Source organism: Panthera pardus, unplaced genomic scaffold (assembly GCF_024362965.1).
Source record: "Panthera pardus isolate Hobbes unplaced genomic scaffold, ASM2436296v1 HiC_scaffold_8, whole genome shotgun sequence".
Classification (NCBI taxonomy): Eukaryota; Metazoa; Chordata; class Mammalia; order Carnivora; family Felidae; genus Panthera; species Panthera pardus.
In genome coordinates, this window is record NW_026527013.1 from 43,000,996 (window position 1) to 43,021,197 (window position 20,202).

Here is a 20,202-nt window from a genome sequence, read left to right on the forward strand (position 1 = left end):
CTCTTAATTTATAGCCTTATTTTAAGTCGAGGATTCAATGTGGCATCCTTTTATGGGAGAGAATTTCTCTCATCAAGACCATGTAGTTAAAACCATTGAAATTCCCTAAGTCAGATCACTATTGAACAATTAGTGCCTGCAAGTTATTTTACTATGGAAATTAGACACCATTGAGCTCACTAGCCTAAATCAGGAATTAATGGAAATTGAGCCTGTAGTCACTTATGTGGCCATCTAGTATTTCTATTTTCTGTTTCAGTATAGTGTGATATATGAATATGGAAATATGGTCGCCTAAAAGCATCATGGTTTTGAAAGCCTTTGTCCCTACTAACAGAGGACAAGATCATTAAACAAATACATGAAAAGCCCTTAGTGAAATTAGCATTGAATATTAATGGGATAGAATATTAAGTAATAGATTATAGGTAAAGAGTGACATATAAGCATAAATAATGAATTGAGATGACTCTTATCAAAGTATTTCAAGAAGAGAGAAGGAAAAGGAAAATTCAAAGGACAAGGTATTAGTATTTTCTTGTTTTTTCATTGTAATAATAGCTATGTGGTTCAATATCTCCCACCTTTGTACAAATATACAGAACTCAATTTTTATAGTTAGGCAATATTCTGATTTTCATAAATAAAGTAATTTTCCACATTTTGTTGATGAGAATAATTCATTTTATCAAGAAAGTAGGTGCCAATGCAATGATACATTTGAGAATATTTTCTATCACCAATGTAAGTTATTTTTCATTTGGGGAAATTTTCTGAACTACACAAAAATAACTTTTTCCCAGTTCCCATTTTTATAGATGGATCAATTGAGATCAGAAAACACAGAGTAGGGGTGCCTGGGTGGCTCAGTCAGTTGAACATCTGGCTTTGGCTCAGGTCATGATCTTGCAGTTCTTGAGAGTTTGAGCCCCGCATGGGCTCTGTGCTAACAGCTCAGAGCCTGGAGCCTATGTGTGATTCTGTGTCTTCTTCTCTCTCTCTGCCCCTCCCCCCCTTCTCAAAAATAAATAAACATTAAAAAAAATTTTTTTTTAAAGAAAAAAAGAAAGAAAACGCAGAGTAAAGCCATTACTCTAATTCAACATTTTGTGGTGCAAGTGGGTGGGGTGGGATGGGAGCTTTTTCCTTTGTAATCAACATAACTTTCCTCAAATTAAAATACAAACGGGATTTTGTATTTTCTGATTTTCAAAATTATGAATAAAACAGCAGAACAGCAGCATCAGTTACTATTTTAAATGTATAGTGTTTTATACTATGCATATATGAAAGATGCCAGTGCATGATCTCTTCAGGTAAAAGTTGAGGTAACATTAAAAAAAGTCTGCATACTTGGAATTAAATATAGATTTGATAGTTTGTCTGGCTCTGTGTTCATTAATTTCTTTGTACCAGTTCTAAGTGAATAAATACAGTAATAGTTTGTTTTTATGGAAAAAGAAATTGATACATCTGGAGAACAATCACATTTTGAGCAAATTTATTTTTAAAACTGCATTATAAACAGTGTTTAGATGTCTACTATCACAGCGTTTCAGAAAAAAAATTGAAATGGTATGAGAACGTAAAGGAAAATTGACCTTTTAGTGTTTATTTCTATACAGTATGGAGCGTATTAACATTCTGCTTAAATGTAAAGTAAATGAAGACATTATTTTCTGCTTTGCAAACCCCAAATTTGTGAAATTTAGTTAAAGTGGCTGGGGTTTTTGTCCATGTGTCCTTCATTTTTCTGTTCCCTATATCTTGCTGTTCACCTTTTATTAGTGTCATAACCTTGCATGTGAAAAGTTGTTTTGCCAGAAAAATCAAAGAGTAAATTTGTGATGTTTCATAAATGACTCAAATGGGGTTAGATGACTGCTATAAAGAATTGATTGAAAAAGAGCCACATTTTGAACAAAATGGCTTATAATGAATTTATCCTCAAAGTCCCTGACACCCACCCCCATTCGAGTTTCCTTGAGTGCTTTGAAGCAAAAAACTCCTCTGGCTGAAAAACCTAATTCACTGGAATGGCCTGTGGTTTGCAGTATAGCCTATACCAACTTTGTTAAAAAACAAACAAACAAACAAACAAAAAACACACAAGAAAACACGTAGCAAAACTACATTATGTGGAGTTACTAGAAAACAGTTTCATCAAGGGGAAAATTATTGCAACAGAAACATTTATTTATACTATATTGTTGTTTCAGAGTATATGAGCTTAAAGTATATGTCTTTCTGTTTCTTTTTGGGTTTCCAGGTGAATTACACTCTCCTCAGCTTTAAACCAAAAGTAAAAGGACACACTACAATTTTCATTCTTCCTGAGTTGCCTCCTTCCTGAAGAGCAATGGAGATAGGTGGAAGAGGATTAATCATATCTCTAATTTGTTTCCTGTTCAAATTCTCCACAGCCATTGAAATACCACTTTCAGGTAAAGTGACAGCATTCAGTACCTACTTTATGGAATTTCATTTGCATTTTCATTTTTAAGTAGAATACTTGTAGATTGAGGATGTGATTTTTCTATCATATTTCTATTTATTTTCCCGCAGTCTGTCATCAGAATTCATCACCGTCTTTTTAAAAATTTGGATGGTTTGTATTTGGATGCTTGCTATAATTATTTTGCACCTCAGGCTTTTTGCCTCTTATGCAAACTTGTCACCTAACAAGAAACATGACCTATAGATCAGGTGTTTTGCTGTCAAAGATATTCTTCACTATTATCAACAGCTGTTAGTTTTCTAGGTTTAGTTTATTTTGGGGAGTGTTATGATTCAGAAATTAATGGTATTAAACCAATTATGATAAAAAGAAACTGAATACACTTGGTATCTTTTTTTTCAAAATGATCATATATTTACAAATGAAAACAATGGGAGCGTCTGCATAGCTCATTTGGTTAAGCCTCCTTCTCTTGATTTTGGCTCAAGTCAAGATCTCATGCTTCATGGGATGGGCCCTGTGCTGACACTGCAGAGTCTGCCTGGGATTCTTTGCCTACCTCTCTCTCTGTCCCTCCCCCACTCATTCTCTCCCCCTTTCTCTCTCTCTCTTTCTCTTTCTCACTCTGTCTCTCTCTCTCTGAAAATAAGTAAATAAACATGAAGAAAAGAATGAAAGCAGTCAATTCAGAAAACATTAAAAAGCCATTTTTATACAACTAAAAACATAAGATGATATCAACTCTGAAAATGTAGAGCCTTCAATAGTGTGAATTCATATCCAGAGGTCAGTAGTTTTATGGAAATGTATATCATAACGTACATTGGTTAAAAAATATATCTGCAAGCGCAGTTTACGTGATACTGTATCAGCTACATAATGTAGAGATTTGGGGAATTTGTCTTGTGCTATAAGGACGTGGGATACAAAAGACCCTTGAGAGGTTATTTAGATATTTTTATCCATATGCTTCCTGTATTATCCCTGCTGTCTTTTCCATATGTGATTTGGAGATTTATAATACAAGAGGTGTAGCTTGTTTAATTGAATCTTAGCTTTGGAAATGATCTCCGCACATCATCTAAGTTCTAGACAATTAGACGAGTTCAGCAAGCTGAATAAACATTAAGAGAAGTGCTAACTCTGAACTAAAACTTTTCTTCTGAATTACCCAGTCTGAATGTGAATAGAAAAGGAAGTAAGTCTCTGAATGTATAATATAATGTGTCTTTAAACCATTTTTCTGAGGGCTGCCTTAAATTACTTCACACAACAGTTGCACATCACACACTTTGGGCAGCCCTACCCTATTAATTCAGCCCTAAGTGAGAATCCCTTCTCCAGTGTCTTTGACAGAGGGTCAAGTCTCTCTTTGAATATTCTTACTTCTTAAGAAATTCCACTTATCTGTTCTGGGGATGTACTCTGAGCCTACACACAATATATACCAGCCTCACTGTAAACATTCTGTTCAAGAGCTGGAAATAATTCATCTTCAGTAGATTCTTTTGATTTGAGTGCAGTCCCAAATCAAGAGCAACATGCTTGGTGATCCTTGTGAGAAAGGGGTTAATAATCTTATATTCCCCACCACCGCCCCAGTAGCAACAAAGATGCCCTGAGATTTCAGACTCAGATTCCTGACCATACTCTCTTAGAATATACATTTTCAAATTTCCATCTTTTCTCATTTAGTTCATCAGTGGTAAAGAATTTGAAAGTTTATATTAATCCATAGCACACATTTTTATTCTGGTTGTCTCAATTGCTTATGCATTTTCATGCTCTAATGTCCTTAGACAACAATTGTTATAAAATATTAATGACATGTTTTCAGAACAACTGAATATTATCCATTTATTTCGGTACTCTAGAGCAGTTACTAGCAGATGCAATGAAGGCAGGTATCCAATTTGAATGTCAACGAGTCTGGTATCTCTGTAATTGGCCTAATTATGGAGGAAAGGATTTATAATGTAGAATATATATTCTTATAAACACCCAAAGGTTATTAGTTCCATTCCCTGAGTAATTAGTTATTGCTGAGACTTTACAACCTTAGCAAATTTAAGAAAGAGTAATGTTCTAATAAACAAGTTGTTCACAAGTTATTAGCTGATATCTTAGGGACTGTTGCTATTGTGCATCATCCCTCATCCTTTGTAACTGTAATATAATTTAAATAATGTGAATTTGCAATAAGCTTGAGACCTGCTCTATTTAGAAATAGCAGCAGTCAGAAACGAGGCAAATGTTACTGAAGGTATGAGTGTTTTTTGCATGTTGTTGAAATGTTTATGTATATCCAATGGATAAAGACTAAACTTGGGCTAATGTCCCTAAACTAGTAAAACTGAGTTATCAGATTCATTAAGCCAAAATTATTTTTTAGAATTGGAAATAATAGCTTTGAATTATTTATTCTAGGCTGGCCATCAAAGCTTAAAACAGGACCAATGCCCTCTCAGGGTCAGTATCTTTTTCCCAAATGATTATCATATGATGTTACAAAATTATACATGGATTAAAAAGAACCCATGAATAGGGGTGCCTAGCTGGCTCAGTGGTGGAGTATGCAACTCTTGATCTCGAGGTTGTGAGGTTGAACCCCATGTCCGGTGTAGAAATTGCTTAAAAAATAAAATCTTTTTAAAAAGGAACCCATGGGTAAAACATTTTCATTTAACAGAGTACGAAAAGCTCATTGGTATGCTTTCAGGTTCCATATTGTAGTAAATATTTAAGAAACTACCACTTGTGAAGTTCTGGTGTATATTTTGGAATGTCCACAATCATCAGAAAGGATGATAAAATATCTCACCCTTTTCCAAGTACATTATCTGTGTAAAGCTAGATTTTCTTCATATATTTAAGCCAAACAATTTTTGTGACAAATTGAATGTGGAAATATACATGAGAATCCAGCTGCCTTCTATGAAGATATTAAAGAGATTTGCTATAATGTAAGAACATTGCCACCATCCTCATTATATTTAGTGTTGTTGATAAAATAGGTATTTATTTTAACATATACAATTATTTAAAATGGATTCATAAGGAAACATTTTAAGTATTTCTCAGTTTTGATTTCTAATATGGAAAATATTGTTAGATATAACCCACACAAACAAAAGCACCGTGGGGTCTTGTATAATTTTTAAGAATGTAAAGGGATCCCAAGACCAGAAATTCTTACCAGCAATTTATCTAGCCTGAATCCCTAATTTTACAAATGAAAAAACAGAATGACTCAGGGCCTGACTAAATGTCACAGGGTTTAGGGTCCTATTTGTAACTCCACTGTGAAATATTACTTAAAAACTCAGGCTCGGTGCCTTTGTGCAAATTGCTTTTCTTAAAACATATTTGCCTAAGTCAGTTTCCTGCAGCTGAATCTTTCACACTTCCTTATGATTTTTGTGCTGTCCCCTTCCTTTCTAGAAAACGTAAGAACTGTACTAAAATGGTAATGTATCACTTTGAAAACTGTTGACTGCTCCCTGATAGTAGACATTTACATAAATCTGTGTCCCCCTTTAAAACATGATCCATATTTGTATCTTTAGCATTAATATATTTATTTTATAAACACAATTCTCTGAAATGCCATCTGGCTACTCACTTGAGGAGAGACAAAGTCCTCTGCCCAGTTTTTAAGTTTTTCCTTTTTTGTTTTTCAATTTTTTAAATGTTTATTTATTTTTGAGAGAGCAACAGAACAGAAGCAGGGGAGAGGCAGAAAGAGAGGGAGACACAAAATCCAAGCAGGCTCCAGGCTCCGAGCTCTCAGCACAGAGCCGGTCTTGGGGCTCGAACCCATGAACTGTGAGATCATGACCTGAGCCCAAGTCAGACGCTTAACCGACAGACCCACCCTAGGCGCCCCTTAAGTTTGTCTTGAAGGTTATTTAACTTGTCACACACACCAAGTTTTTCACAAGACCAGGAGTACTTGAATATGTAGAATCTATTTAAAAATGCCATTATGTATTTTTTGGATGATTATTAGTGTTAAATTCCATAAAGGGAGAAAAACCTAGTCTCAGACCCCCAGTAATAGTGAAAGGAAAATTTACAAATGGGAAATGACAAATAATAAACAAACTTAGGGAAAAACATTTATTAATAAAAGCAATGTGTAGAAATAAAAATAGAGAAAATGAGCAGGTTATAATTTCCTTTGTAAAATTAGCAAAATATTTTATCATTTTTAAATATGGTGTTCATTTGTGGCAAGGATGATGGAAACTGTTGTACTCCCATTTTGTCTGTAATAAATGTCCTCTTGTGAAATGACGTCATAATATATCCAGAATAAATATTATTTGTGTCCATGTCTGGAAATTTATCATAAGTCACTAATTCAATAAAGGAAAAATTTATATGCTTGAAGATATCTATGGAAGTACATGTTACCTGGAAACAGAAAAATGAAATAATAAGAAAATTATCAAATAAGTGATGACAAAATAATGGAAATAAATAAAGTAGTAAAAGTAGTATATTAATTATAATGTCTTAGAACACTACAAGTAAAAAACAACTGTCAAAATGATTGGACTAAGTTAAAAATATATACACACATCAAATAGACTAAATGCCAATAATTTAAAAATAGAGACTTTAAAGTTGTAATGATATGGCAGTCTTTCTTCTGCTTTACAAATTGTTCTTTTATTCTGGATTAAATGAAGTGAACATATATGCCAACATGAAATGAAATGGTAGCAGCAAATGTATGTATTCTTTAAAAGTAAATATATTTTGCATAATCCAATTAAAAATGGGCAGAAGACAAAGACATTTCACCAAAGAAGAGGTACAGATGGCCAATCGACACATGAAAAGTTGCTCAATATCAGTAATCATCAGGGAAATGTAGATTAAACCTCAGTGAGATGTTACCTCACACCTGTCAGAATGGCTAAAATCTAAAGCATAAGAAACAACAGATGTGGAGAAAAAGGAACCCTCATGCACTGTTGGTGGGAATGCAAACTTGTGAAGCCACTGTGGAAAACAGTATGAAGGTTCCTCAAAAAAGTTAAAATAGAATTCCCACATGATGCAGATATTCCACTACTGTATATTTACCCAAAGAATACAAAAACATGAATTTGAAGAGATATGTATATCCCTGTGTTTATCGCAACATTATTTACAATAGGCAAATTATGGAAGCACCCCTATTATCCTTCGATATAGATGGAGGAAGTGGTATAGATGAAGAAGTGGTATTTGTATGCACACGTGTGTGTGCAGACACGCACACACACACACACACACACATATGTATATATGTAATGGAATATTAACCATAAAAATGAATGAAATCTTGCCATTTGCAATAACATGGATAGATCTAGAGGGTATAAGTCTAAGTGAAAGAAGTCAGTCACAGCATCTGGGTGGCTCAGTTAGTTGAGCATCCAACTTTAGCTCAGGTCATGATCTCATGGTTTGTGGGTTCCAGGCCCGTATGGGGCTTGCTGAGTCCTCTTCCAATCATCTGTCCCTGACTCTCTCTGCCCCTCCCCCACCTCATGCACGCACATGCCCACTCTTTATCTCTTTCAAAAATAAATAAACGTTAAGAAATAAAGACTGTCAGAGAAGGACAAATAACAAATGATTTCAGTAATATGTAGAATTTAAGAAAGAAAACGAACAAAGGGAAAAAAGAGACAAACAAAAAAAACAGACTCTTAACTGTAGAGAACAAACTGATGGTTACCAGAAGGGAGGTGAGGGAAAAGGTGGGTGTAATAGGTGATGAGGGTACTCTCATCACGATGAACACTGAGTAATGCGTAGAATTGTTGAATCACTGTATTGTACACCTGAACTAATATAACACCGTGTGTTAACTCTACTGGAATTTTTTTTTTTTTTAATGACCCAAGAGTACACACCTCAGAAAAATGAATTAAATACATGTTCAAAGACGAAGTGAAATTTGTTCTGTAATTTTCACTCTTTTATAGTTCTTTTACCTACCAATATAGAAAGCATGTTTATTTTTCAAGATTTTATTTTTAAGTAATCTCTGTACCCAATATAAGGATTGAACTCACAACCCTGAACTCAAGAGTCATATACTCTACTGACTGAGCCAGCCAGCCTCCCCTACAAAGTATTTCAGTTGTTTCTGTTATAGCTAAATTAACCTCACCCAGTTTTTGCAGACCATGTTCTTTACATACTTATTTTGATATTTAGTTCAACAGGTTCCAACCATCATAAAACAGTCAAAAGTGCAAGTTGCCTTTCCCTTTGATGAATATTTTCAGATTGAGTGTGAAGCTAAAGGAAATCCAGAACCAACGTGAGTATTCTTTCAAACAAATCATTGTTTAATGCATACAGTGTTTTTACTTCTCTGTACTCTGACTGTTACAAGCTTTTTGGAGTATAAATCTACATGTGACTAAGGTAAGCATGCCAAAAGAATGATAGCTATGTCTATGAAGATAAAGTTTGGCTATTTTACATATGTTCTTGTGCAAGTCGAATTTATTTTCACCATTGAATGATTTACCTTATGTTAAATACTTACCATGGGCTCTGGCACCATGGAAATATTCTGTCATTCCTTATGTTACAAGTGAAAAAGGCAGTCAAAACCCAAAGGATCCTTTATTCTACTTAGTGAAAGGTAACATTTGTTAAGCCAAATGCTTAATACATTTATACATGACATTGTATACATAGTTATTATTGCAAGTCTTAAATGTGACACATACCTTATTCAGTGAATAGGTCGTTACTTGATATTTAAGTTCTCATAGAAATATTTAGTCATCCTCGATGGCAGAATGCTATATGCATTGTATATTTTTATCTAGTAGTTTATTAGTTAAATAACTGTTAATGTAGGTGATCATAATCAGTGATTAAAGATTTTTAAAATATCTCCTGTACTTTGGAAGGGAGAAAGAAATGTGGATGTATTGGGAATGAGGTGGGAGAAGCTGTAGGGAAAATTTTAGATTTTAATGTAGGTGATTCTCAAGTTGTCAGCAAAGTTACCCATTTATTGATTTGCTTAATTCCTTTATATTAATTAAGAAGGTACATATTTAATGAAAATTATTTGAAATTGTATTGTGGCTCTCATGATTACTGCCTGGTAATATGTTATTTTAAAAATCATTCTTAATGAATCATTAACATGTTAAATTATCAGTATTATCTATATTTCACCAAATGGAATATATTCAATCAATATATGTAAATGTGGACAGAATTGTTTGGAATGAAGACGAATTTAGTTGATCATCCGGCTTGATCAGTATGGATCAATCAATATTATGATATATATTAATGTTAATGAACTGAATTATTGTATCAAAAGATAATACACAATCGTCAGATATTATTAATGATCAAATTTATCTGTGTCTGTAATCAGAATGAGTTTAATTATGAAATACTACTAGCACTTATAATAAATTCAGAAATAAGAATAGAATCTGCTAGTAACATTATTTCTTATTTTCCTAGATCCAAGTCCAATATAATTATGTAAGAAAATAAAATAAAATCTATACATATGAGAAAATATGATTATTAATATTTATTATTATTGTTATTATTATGTAACTTGTTATTTTATCTGAAAACCCAAGAATATTCATTCCCTGGACAAAAGACAAGCTTTTATAAATACAAAGGGGTTACAGTAAGTGGCCAATAATACTTTTTAAAAAACCTTAATTAGATGTCCATGCAAGGCAGTTAGAAAATAAATAGGAAACAAGAAGGAAAAAATATCTCATCACACTAGCAAAAGGAAAAAATCTAGCAATCTTAACAATTAGTGGTAGCAACATCAACAAAAACAATATCAAATACTATGTAATAAGTCCTATGCAGGATTTAAATTGGGGGTGGTGACTACAAAATTCTGCCTAGGATCGGGAAAGAAGATTTCAAAGAATGAAAAGATGTAGCATATTGCCAAGTGGAAGTGTTTAATTCTGTATATGTAAAGTAATCCCAGTCAACGTACTGGGATTTAAAAGAATAGATTCTCTGTGTTCTTTGTAAGTAAAGCCAATAAAACATAAAACAGAGAGAGAAAAACGAGTAAAAGGAGTGGAGTGGGGGGCAGGCGTACTCCCAACAAAAATATGTGTGCCATGAAGGTTTGTTAATCCTGTTGAGAGAATAATCAGCTAGGTTAGTGTAATAATATGGTGTCCTAAAACATTACCCAGTTTGCATGGGTAATTCATATATGAAATGCTAACTAAAATCAAGTTGGGAAGTCATTATTAGATTGATAAGGTTGTTTTAAAAAAGGCTTTTTAGAGCCTCGTCCATACAAATGACATGGTGGTCACATATTATGGTGAGAACTTAACTGTGTAGGGTTTTTTCTGGTATACAATTCTGTAACATTTATCAACAACTGTAAAAATTTTCTTATGCTATTTGTCTATCAGTCTTTGAAGAGATTGTCCTAATGAAATATTAGATAAGAACCAAAAAATAAATATGTTAAGGTTGTGTGCACAATTTGCTTATAAAAGGGAGAAAATTCAAATCATTGAGTAACTTATACAGTAATCATATGACAGAAGATAATGTAGTCATAGAAACTGTCTTTAGTAGCATTGTAATAATTAGAAAACCTAATTTTTCCAAAATTACATATTCATTGTGGTCTCAAATATGTTACTAATATGTCTAAAAGTAATGTTAGGAAATACCACATTTAATAGTACTTGTTTGTTTAATTTTGAGTGAGCTTTTCACATACACACATGATGACACATTATATGTTTGTATGGAGTAGTCTTTGAAATACTAGTAAAATACCTTTCCAGTTGGAAAAGCTAAAATAGCTTCAAAAAGAACAGAACAAAACCTATTTTCAATTTCTGTTCTCTCAGCTGTCACAGCTCTTTTATGGCTTGGTCTTCGTTCACCTTGCTATAACAAATATGCTACAGACTGGGTAGCTTGAACAACAAGCACATATTTGTTACACACTTCTGGAGGCCGGGCAGACCAAGATCAAGGCCTTGGCTGATTTGGTGTCTGATGAGGACCTGCTTTCTGGTTCATATACAACTATTTTCTTGCTGTTACCTCACATGACTTAAGACAGCAGAAATGCTTTCTGGAGTCTCCTTTATAAGGCTTCTAATCTCATTCATGAGAACTCCACCCTCATGATCTAAGCACCTCCCAGATACCCTACCTCCAAATACGCTTACAATAAGGGATTGGGCTTGAATATATGAATTTGGGGGAGACATAAACATTCAGTCTACAGCAGCTTGTGAGATTTCTCAGACTCTTCTAAGGCTTTTTTTTTTTTTTTTGTATTCTATTATATAGCCAATTAAAAATCTTTTTTTCTTAAACCATAAATTGCCTTGGTTTTGTCATTGTTGTGCTTTTGATTATGACTACTTTAAAATTAAGAAATACATTTTCATTTTTCAGGATTATTTACTTTTCTTTTATCTTACAGATTTATGTGGACTAAGGATGACAAGACTTTTGATCTCTCTGACTCTCGGATAATTGTGTCTAACAACTCAGGAACATTTAAGATCCCAAATGAGGGGCACATATCTCATTTTCAAGGGAAATACCGCTGCTTTGCTTCTAATAAACTGGGGGTTGCTATGTCAGAAGAAATAGAATTTATAGTACCAAGTAAGTGTTACAATGGATATTCCATATTACAAATATTTTAGTGAAATGTTGAAGAGAATAATAATACATTCATAAATTAATTACCAGCTTATATATGCCCTATGTTTCATTATAAGGGAAGTTATCTTCTAGATCTTGATACTTTAAATATGATCTTTGAAAGCAACATAATTTTGCTGTGTTTCAATATTCTTATATCTAACATGGGAAAAAATAAGAGTCTGCGTTGCCTTATAAGATGAGAATCAAGCTAAATGCATTGGTTAGATGTGGCTAAATTTCATTGCTGCAACAAGTATTCTCAGGCCCACGTGCTAATTCCCTGATTACGTGGTTGGCTGTGGGTCTGGCAGCTCTTTAGGCTAGGTGTTCTCCATGCAGCCTTGTGGAGGTCCCAGCCACTGGAAATAGCGTCATTCTGTGAGTGTACCATGTGAAATTTACACCACCTTGGTCAAAGAATCTGGGGCAGAGACCAGGCAATAATTGCTTCCAACAAGAAACTATACAGGCAACTTCTCATAGTTTGTCAGGTGGGCAAAGCCAATCTCATAGCCCTACTTTACTACAGCAATATGAGTGCCCATTGGGAGAGGATAGCCAGTAATTGGTATATATTAACAATGTTTTCTGTAAATAATAATCATGGAAAACTGTAAACTACTTTACTGTTAAGGGTGTGTTTTATCAATAACTGCTACGAAGATTAAGTGACTCCTTTATTACCATATTTTGCCTCTACAGCATGGGATCTCTGATGACCAACTTCCACATTTGGTCACTTATTTTCCCTGCTCTTAAGGTATCCCACATTACCTGATTCTAACTAAAATCTTTGCAGAGTCCATTCTTATGTAAAAACTGTTGTCAGCTTCTATTTGGCAATTTCTTTTTGCAGACTTATAGACACTAAAGAGATTCAGAGTCATTGCCTTTCCAGGATATGGACACTTTATGCTGGAAGCCAGTGAGAATGTACACAAACCTCAGAAAAACAAATAATGAAAAGACGTATCCTAAAAAATTGGACAGGGGACTAGATTTAAATGATTCTAAAGTCCTTATATTATTCTAGATAAGAATTTAGAGTCTTACAAGTAAAGTTTGCATCTTAAGATTTATAAAGTAATTACATTAAAAATATAGAGTAAAATATGGTTAACAGACCCTGTTGTTTGAAGGAGAAAAAGATAAGAAATGTGAGAAAAGGAAAGAAAAAACTGTACAAATAAATCCAAATATATGACTAATTGAAGATGAAAGTAAATACACTAAATGCTTCAAGTTTTTTTCTTTAAAGAAAGGTATGGATTATTTACCTTGTAGCACATCTAAATCATAAGGGTACAGAGTTATTGAAACTACAAGATGGAAATGATGTTCCAGATAAATGCTATTCAAAACAAAATGGGAATGTCTGAATTAAAATTAGTCAAAATAGAATTCATTTTTATTTTTAAAAAATGTTTATTAATTTTTGAGAGTGAGAGACACAGAGCATGGGCAGGGGAGGGGCAGAGAGAGAGGGAGACACAGAATCTGAAGCAGGCTCCAGGCTCTGAGCTGTCAGCCCAGAGCCCAACGTGAGGCTTGAGATCATGGCCTGAGCTGAAGGCAGACACTTAATCGAATGAGTCACCCAGGTGCCCCTAGAATTTATTTTTAAAAGCCTTCCTGAAGATTAATTCCCTAGGCATATATAATATTAAAATATATGAAGCAAAAATAGAAGTACAAGTGGAAATGGACAAATCTATCATAATAATGAGAGATACTAAAATATGTTTTATTTTTTGGTAGCTCAAGCAGACAAAACATCAGTAAGTATATAGAAGATTTAAAGAAGCCAATTATAAGCTCCAACTAATGAACATGTATAGAACATTGCACCTAAAACTGCAGAATGCATTTTTTTTCAATATTTGAAGACATATTAGCTATGAAATAAATATGACCCAAATGCAATTGAGTTAGAAGTCAATAATACCAACAAAATTAGAGAAGCCTTATATCTTTGAAAATCAGTAAACAGATGTCTAAGAAACTCATAGGTCAAACAAGAAATGGCAAAAGAAAATAGAACATATTTTGAAGTGGCCGTGGTAGCAATTCTACATAGGAAAACACGCATGAGGCAGCCAAAGCATTACTTAGACAGATACTTTTCATCTTAGAAACATACATTAGAAAAGAAGAGGTGAAAATTAATGATTAAGCTTTTTTATTTTTATTTTTTAATGTTTGTATATTTTGAAAGAGAGAGAGAGAGAGAAAAAACACAAGTGGGGGAGGGGCCGAGAAAGAGAGGGAGACACAGAATCTGAAGCAGCCTCCAGGCTCTGACCCATGAACAATGAGATCATGACCTGAGCCAAAGTCAGATGCTTAGCCTACTGAGTCCCCCAGTGATCTAAGCTTTTTAGGTAACGTAGTTTTAAGATGAAAATGCATGAATTAACTTAAGGCAACAGAATAAACTAAAAAAAAAAAAAAATTGATGGGATAAAATAATGTAGAAGCAGAAAAATCCAACAAAGAGATGTGAAACCTTTATAGTTGAAAAATATTTTAAAAGATATAGATAAATAGAAAAAATATACCTTTTTCAAATGAAAATATGAGAATGGGCTCATCACCATTAGTAGTCAGAAATAGATGTACTGTAACCCACATAATAAAAGCATTTGCTCCCACAAAGTTGGGAAATATTACGAAGTCTGAGAGTAATAATTTTAGTTGGGAATGTGCAGCTCCCATAATCTACTACCATTGCAAGGGGACTTTCCTGCTCTGTGGAAAATATTTGTCAGTCTCTCCTAAATGGAAGATGGTCTCACCTGTAACCTGGCTCTTCCATTTCCTTCCTCATGTGTGTGGCACTCATCCGTGTCAATTGGGCATATTTGTGATTCCATTGCTTGTATTAAAAATATATTGGAAAAAAACATGAGTGTACCCATGATAGGATGAGTAAACCTATGGTGGTATGGTTACTCAGCAGTGAAAATTGATGAATCTTGGGAATATGTTGAATAATCAAAGCAATTCTCAGAATGATACATACACTATAATTTTATTAACAGAAGTGCAAAATATGGGAAGATAAATTATTGTTTAGGAGGATACTTGTATGTGGTAAATTATAATGAAAAACAAACAATGATGAAAACACAATTTCGGGGGCCCCTGGGTGGCTCAGTTGGTTAAATGTCTGATTTTAGCTTAGGTCACGGTTTCACAGTTGAGGAGTTTGAGCCCTGCATCGGACTCCATGCTGAAAGTGCAGAGCCTGCTTGGGGTTCTCTCTGTCCCTCTCTCTCTATGTCCCTCCCTCATTCCTGCACTCTTTCTCTCGAAAACAAATAATAAAATTAAAAAAGAAAAATTGCAAGAAGATTAAAAAAAAAAGAAGAAGAAAACACAAGGATAGTAGTTTCCTCTAATGGAAGGAGGAAGGGATGGATTCTGTACCAGACAGGAAGGTCATGGTGACACTGTGAGTTTTGTACAGTGGGGTGGTGCATAAGAGTGTTGGCTGTATTTGTTTGTTTCTTTTTATTCTTTGCAAATGGCTTTTTTGTATATGCAAAATTTATAAGTACCATATTTACTTGTCTGAATTAGATATACTGGGATATTAAGTAAGGTGTTATAGCATAGTAATGGCAAAAGTAGTGGCAGGTAAACTTGAAAACTGGCCTCAGGAGTTTAGGTTTGAAATGACATTCACTAGTAGATGTTCATGAATTCTGGATCAGAAAGTTATTACCATGAAATTTGTGGTTGTGATCATAAAACCAGACAGATGTAATTATCTATAAGTGTGTAACTATAGTCATGTTATAGTTTATATTATAAAACCAGATATTGTAGTCTAACTATAACCATATAATCTATGTATCTAATTAACTAAAATAGGTGAGATAAGATATGTATGAGAGGGATATTAAAAATCTGTTGTAGAAGGCAAAGCATCAGCATGATCCCCAACCTGAACTCTGATGGTTGCTATGGAGACACAAAGGAAAAAGCTAGACCTATTGCAGAGAAGGAAATGGCACATGTTAATATGAGATTCTGCAATTAAAGGGTTTTAAAAAATATTTTTTTCTCATTATCTAAGCAGACCAAGTGAAGTCATGAACATTGTGAGGGTAATTCTGGCCAGAATCGGCTAGCATTGCAGTGAAGAGATGAGATTTGGATGTGAGCTATGTAGTGGGTAATTGCTATGTTTTTCTGCTGCTGTAGAAAAAAGCAAAATAAATTAGGTTTCTTATGCATCATTTCCAGTCTCTCCTGAAATTACTTCATCGTCTAACAGCTTTCTGCAATCATTTCTATGTTGAAGAGGACCGCTATCCCAATCCTTTTGGGGTTTAGAAGTCAGAGACCATTTAAAGTTTCCTACAATGTTTATCAATTGATTCTTTTCTTAAGCTGTAGAGAATCAATTCTTTTTTTATTGATAGAAACTTTGTGATTCGAATTTTAGAGTGTCATCTCTGATGTCTTAAAGTTTTCTTTAGACTAACCTTAAAGGCTTTTTAGCCCCCTAAGTTTCTACACGAGGACAATAACTGGAAATCCCATTATTACTTCTTACAAACAGAAACCTTTTCACAGGCTGTTCGGCTTTCTGCTTTCAATAACACTGCAGTTGAGTTTGCTAGGGAATGAAAGAGTAAAAGAAAAACCAACCAAACAAACACAATGTACTGTTTTCAAACATAGGAAAAATCACTTCACTAAATGGATTTCCCACAATATGGCGTGGAGAGTTAGTCCGTGAATTATTCAACATGTCTTTATTAAACTCCCCTCACGTGCCAGCCACTTTTCTAGTAATTTGAGAGATAGCAGTGAACAAAACAGAGGCTGTCCTCAAGAAACTTCTATCCTGTGTATGTGGTGAGTGGTTCTGAGAAGAAGATAAGGGTCTTTCTAGCCTTTATTTTGACAACCGCCAGTGGTTGATATGACGATACAAACGATTCTCTTTGGGCTATTCAGTACTGCCCATCCTTCACAGCACAGATCAGCTTCCTCCACTTACCATTCCTACTCCATCTCAGCCTATAGCAATTTTTCTTTCTGATTTTTTAGAACAACTTTTTGAGGCATCATTTACATATCATAAATTTTATTGGTGTTAAGTGCAAAATCATTGAGTTTTTAAAATACATTTTTAGTACAACCATCATCATAATCTAGTATTAGGACATTTTTATCATCTCCCAGAGATTCCTTATGCCCATTTGTAGGTACTACTCTCTCTTCCCACCCCTAGCCCTAGGCAGTCACTAATCTGCTTTCTGCTTCAGTAAATTTCTTTCCTGAACATTTCATATAAACAGAATCATTCCATACATTATTTTCCCATCTAGCTCCTTCCACCTAGTGTGATTTTACAGCTTACTCACATTGTAGCATTTATCAGCAGTTTGCTCCTTCTTATGGCTGAGTAATACTACACTGTATGGATGTACCACTCTTTGTTTATCCATTCGCCAGTTGATGTCCCTTCGGATTGTTTCCAATTTTTGGTTATTACAGATAGTTCTCTTGAGAAAATCCATGTGAAAATTCTCTGGAGTTTTTAAAGCATTTAGTTATGTACTGCTTGGAAGAGTCTTTTAGTTGTGCGTATACTAATTGGGATGTTTAAAAATGGTAAAGATGTCATGCTATGCTATTCTTCTTTTGTTGTATGCCTCCAGATGCTGCTTGAATGCATATTATCAGTGACTGATCTATCGATTCATAGGCTGAAGAATAAAAGAATGAATAAAAATACTAGAGCAATTTCCATACACTATTAAAGTAATATACGAAATGGCAGGCTTAGGAATGCAATCCTTTATATACTGTTTTAATGGAAACCAATTAGAATTTCTGGTCTGCTAGGTTCTACATTTGTATAGCTTCCTTAGATTCCTCAAGACAATTCCCTTAAGACATACTGTGGCTATTTATTGCTCAGATTTGGGAGGAGTAGAATAGCAAAAGCAGGATCTGGTAGCATATGCTAATTTCTTTTACTGATATATGCAAACCAACTAAAGAAGATCAATTTGTTGAGAGTGCAACTTGGAGTTTTACAGGTTTAATTAAGACCAAGGATTTTCCTCTCATCCGTCATGTTGTGCGAATGACTGGAATGACATGGGCTGGATTGGGTGTCCTTCCTTAGCATGAATTCATTACGAGCTCATAGACTGAAAGGCAATGTTAATTCTCTGTAGTCCTAAATGGATTAATGGGGTACCCTCCAGGAAATGGGAATCAATTAAATTTCTTTGCATATGGAAACTAGAATTAGGGATGATATAGCATGTGAGCTCAGTGTCATGCATTCATCATAATGATGTCAGACTGTAGCAGTTTGCTAAACCCACTGAATGGAAATGTAAGGCACTCAAAAGCTCACCAATCCAGTCCTGTAAACAAAGAGAGAAGTCAAAATAAAGTTCTATTGGGGCACCTAGGTGGCTCAGTTGGTTAAGCATCCGACTCTTGATTTCAGCTCAGGTCATGCATGATCTCACGGTGGTGATAGCAGAGAGCCTGCTTGGGATTCTCTCCCTCCATCTCTGCTCTACCCTTCCCACCCTTTCTGTCTCTCTCTCTCTCTCAAAATGAATAAGTAAATAAACATTAAAAGAATAGATAAAATTTTATGGCATAGGAACATTTGCCCAGTAATGGGGAGGAGTATCATTAAATCATAGGTTCTACATGACAAACTTACTGTTTCTTTCCTCTGGCTTCCTCCCTACCTCCTCTGTAAAAGCTAATTCCAAATATTTGCATAGAATTACAGAAGTCATTACAATGTAGGCTACAGAGAAAATCAGAAGGCACAGCAGAAGAAAGCTGTATGTCCCTTTGCCCATCTCCTTTCTCTACAGTGTGGTCGGGTGAACTAGGCAAAGTGAAAATACTTGATTAGTAGCCAACATATGTTGAATAATTTTTAAGTGCCCCATGTTATTTAATTGATTTATATGAAATGGCTTATTTAAACTTTGACACAAATCAGTGAATTTGGATGAGGAAACTGAAGCACATTAAGTAACAGGTTCTGATCACTAAGTAAGTGATGAAGCCAGGATTCAGCCCCAAGCAGCTGGCTCCAGAGTTCATGTGTTTAACCACAATGCTATACAGTGTTGTCTGTGCTTTGATCATTTAGGTAACACATCTTCTGCATGAGCTGAAAAGTGTTGCACTTTTTTGTTGGAAATACCTTGGCAGTAGAGTATCAGACTCAGAGAGATAAAGAGTGTAAGAAGACTTGATGAGATTACTTGTGTGCCAGAGACAGATTATCTGCAGAGTTACATAACTTGATAGTGGTTAAGTCACCTTAATGGCTTTCTTTTAAGTGGTTTAGTTACTATGATTTGTATTAAATTATGCTGATACTGTTTCATTACTACTCTTTACTATTAAGCATGTTGGCATGGTAAGACTCTACAGCTTAGATTTTACAATATCCTTCCCTTAAGAAACTCCTAACCTAGTGAGTCTTTCAAGGAGCCTAGGGAGATGAATTCACAGGACTCTAGGATCCCAGAGAAAAGTAAATGGGGACACAAAAGGGTAAAAATACTGGTCTGAAGCGGCAAAGCCAATTAGTTTCACTACTTGGTCCAGAACCCAGCTTGCACTCTTCTCTAAATACAAAATATTTTTTAGAAGGCATCTGCATTTCAAGTACAAAGATGTTATTTTTTTCAGTGTGTTTGGTTGAAAGAATTGAAATGATGAGTTTCAAAACTCATGGTCAGCATCTCAACTTGTAGAGGTCTTAGAAATTTTGTATCTGCTGGTTTGCTTTATATTGATAGTTCCAGTAAGAAGACTGCTTGCTGTCCAGTTAACTAGTTTCTAGAAAAGTGTTTTCATGCTAGATTCTGACTGGGTTTTCGGGAACGTATGCCATTGGAGTTGTTACTAGAAATTGGACTGTGACACTGAATTGTAACTGTGCAAGCTTATTGGAGAGTAATAAAAAAAGATGGGTGCTGTCAAATGCTTGATTTCTTAATGCAGATAGACTGATAGGG

The 20,202-nt window shown here is 34.5% G+C and overlaps 1 protein-coding gene across 13 annotated transcripts in view; it reads left to right on the forward strand.

Moving 5' to 3' along the window:
- Positions 1 to 20,202, forward strand: part of CHL1 (cell adhesion molecule L1 like) — a 198,530-nt gene that overhangs the window by 118,408 nt on the left and 59,920 nt on the right. For all 13 annotated transcript variants that reach the window (XM_019428467.2, XM_019428469.2, XM_019428466.2 and 10 more), the window contains 3 exons: positions 2,270 to 2,444; positions 8,678 to 8,783; positions 11,943 to 12,130. In XM_019428467.2, the coding sequence (XP_019284012.1) occupies positions 2,360 to 2,444; positions 8,678 to 8,783; positions 11,943 to 12,130 (379 nt within the window). In that variant the 5' untranslated portion in view covers positions 2,270 to 2,359. The remainder of the gene's footprint in view (positions 1 to 2,269; positions 2,445 to 8,677; positions 8,784 to 11,942; positions 12,131 to 20,202) is intronic.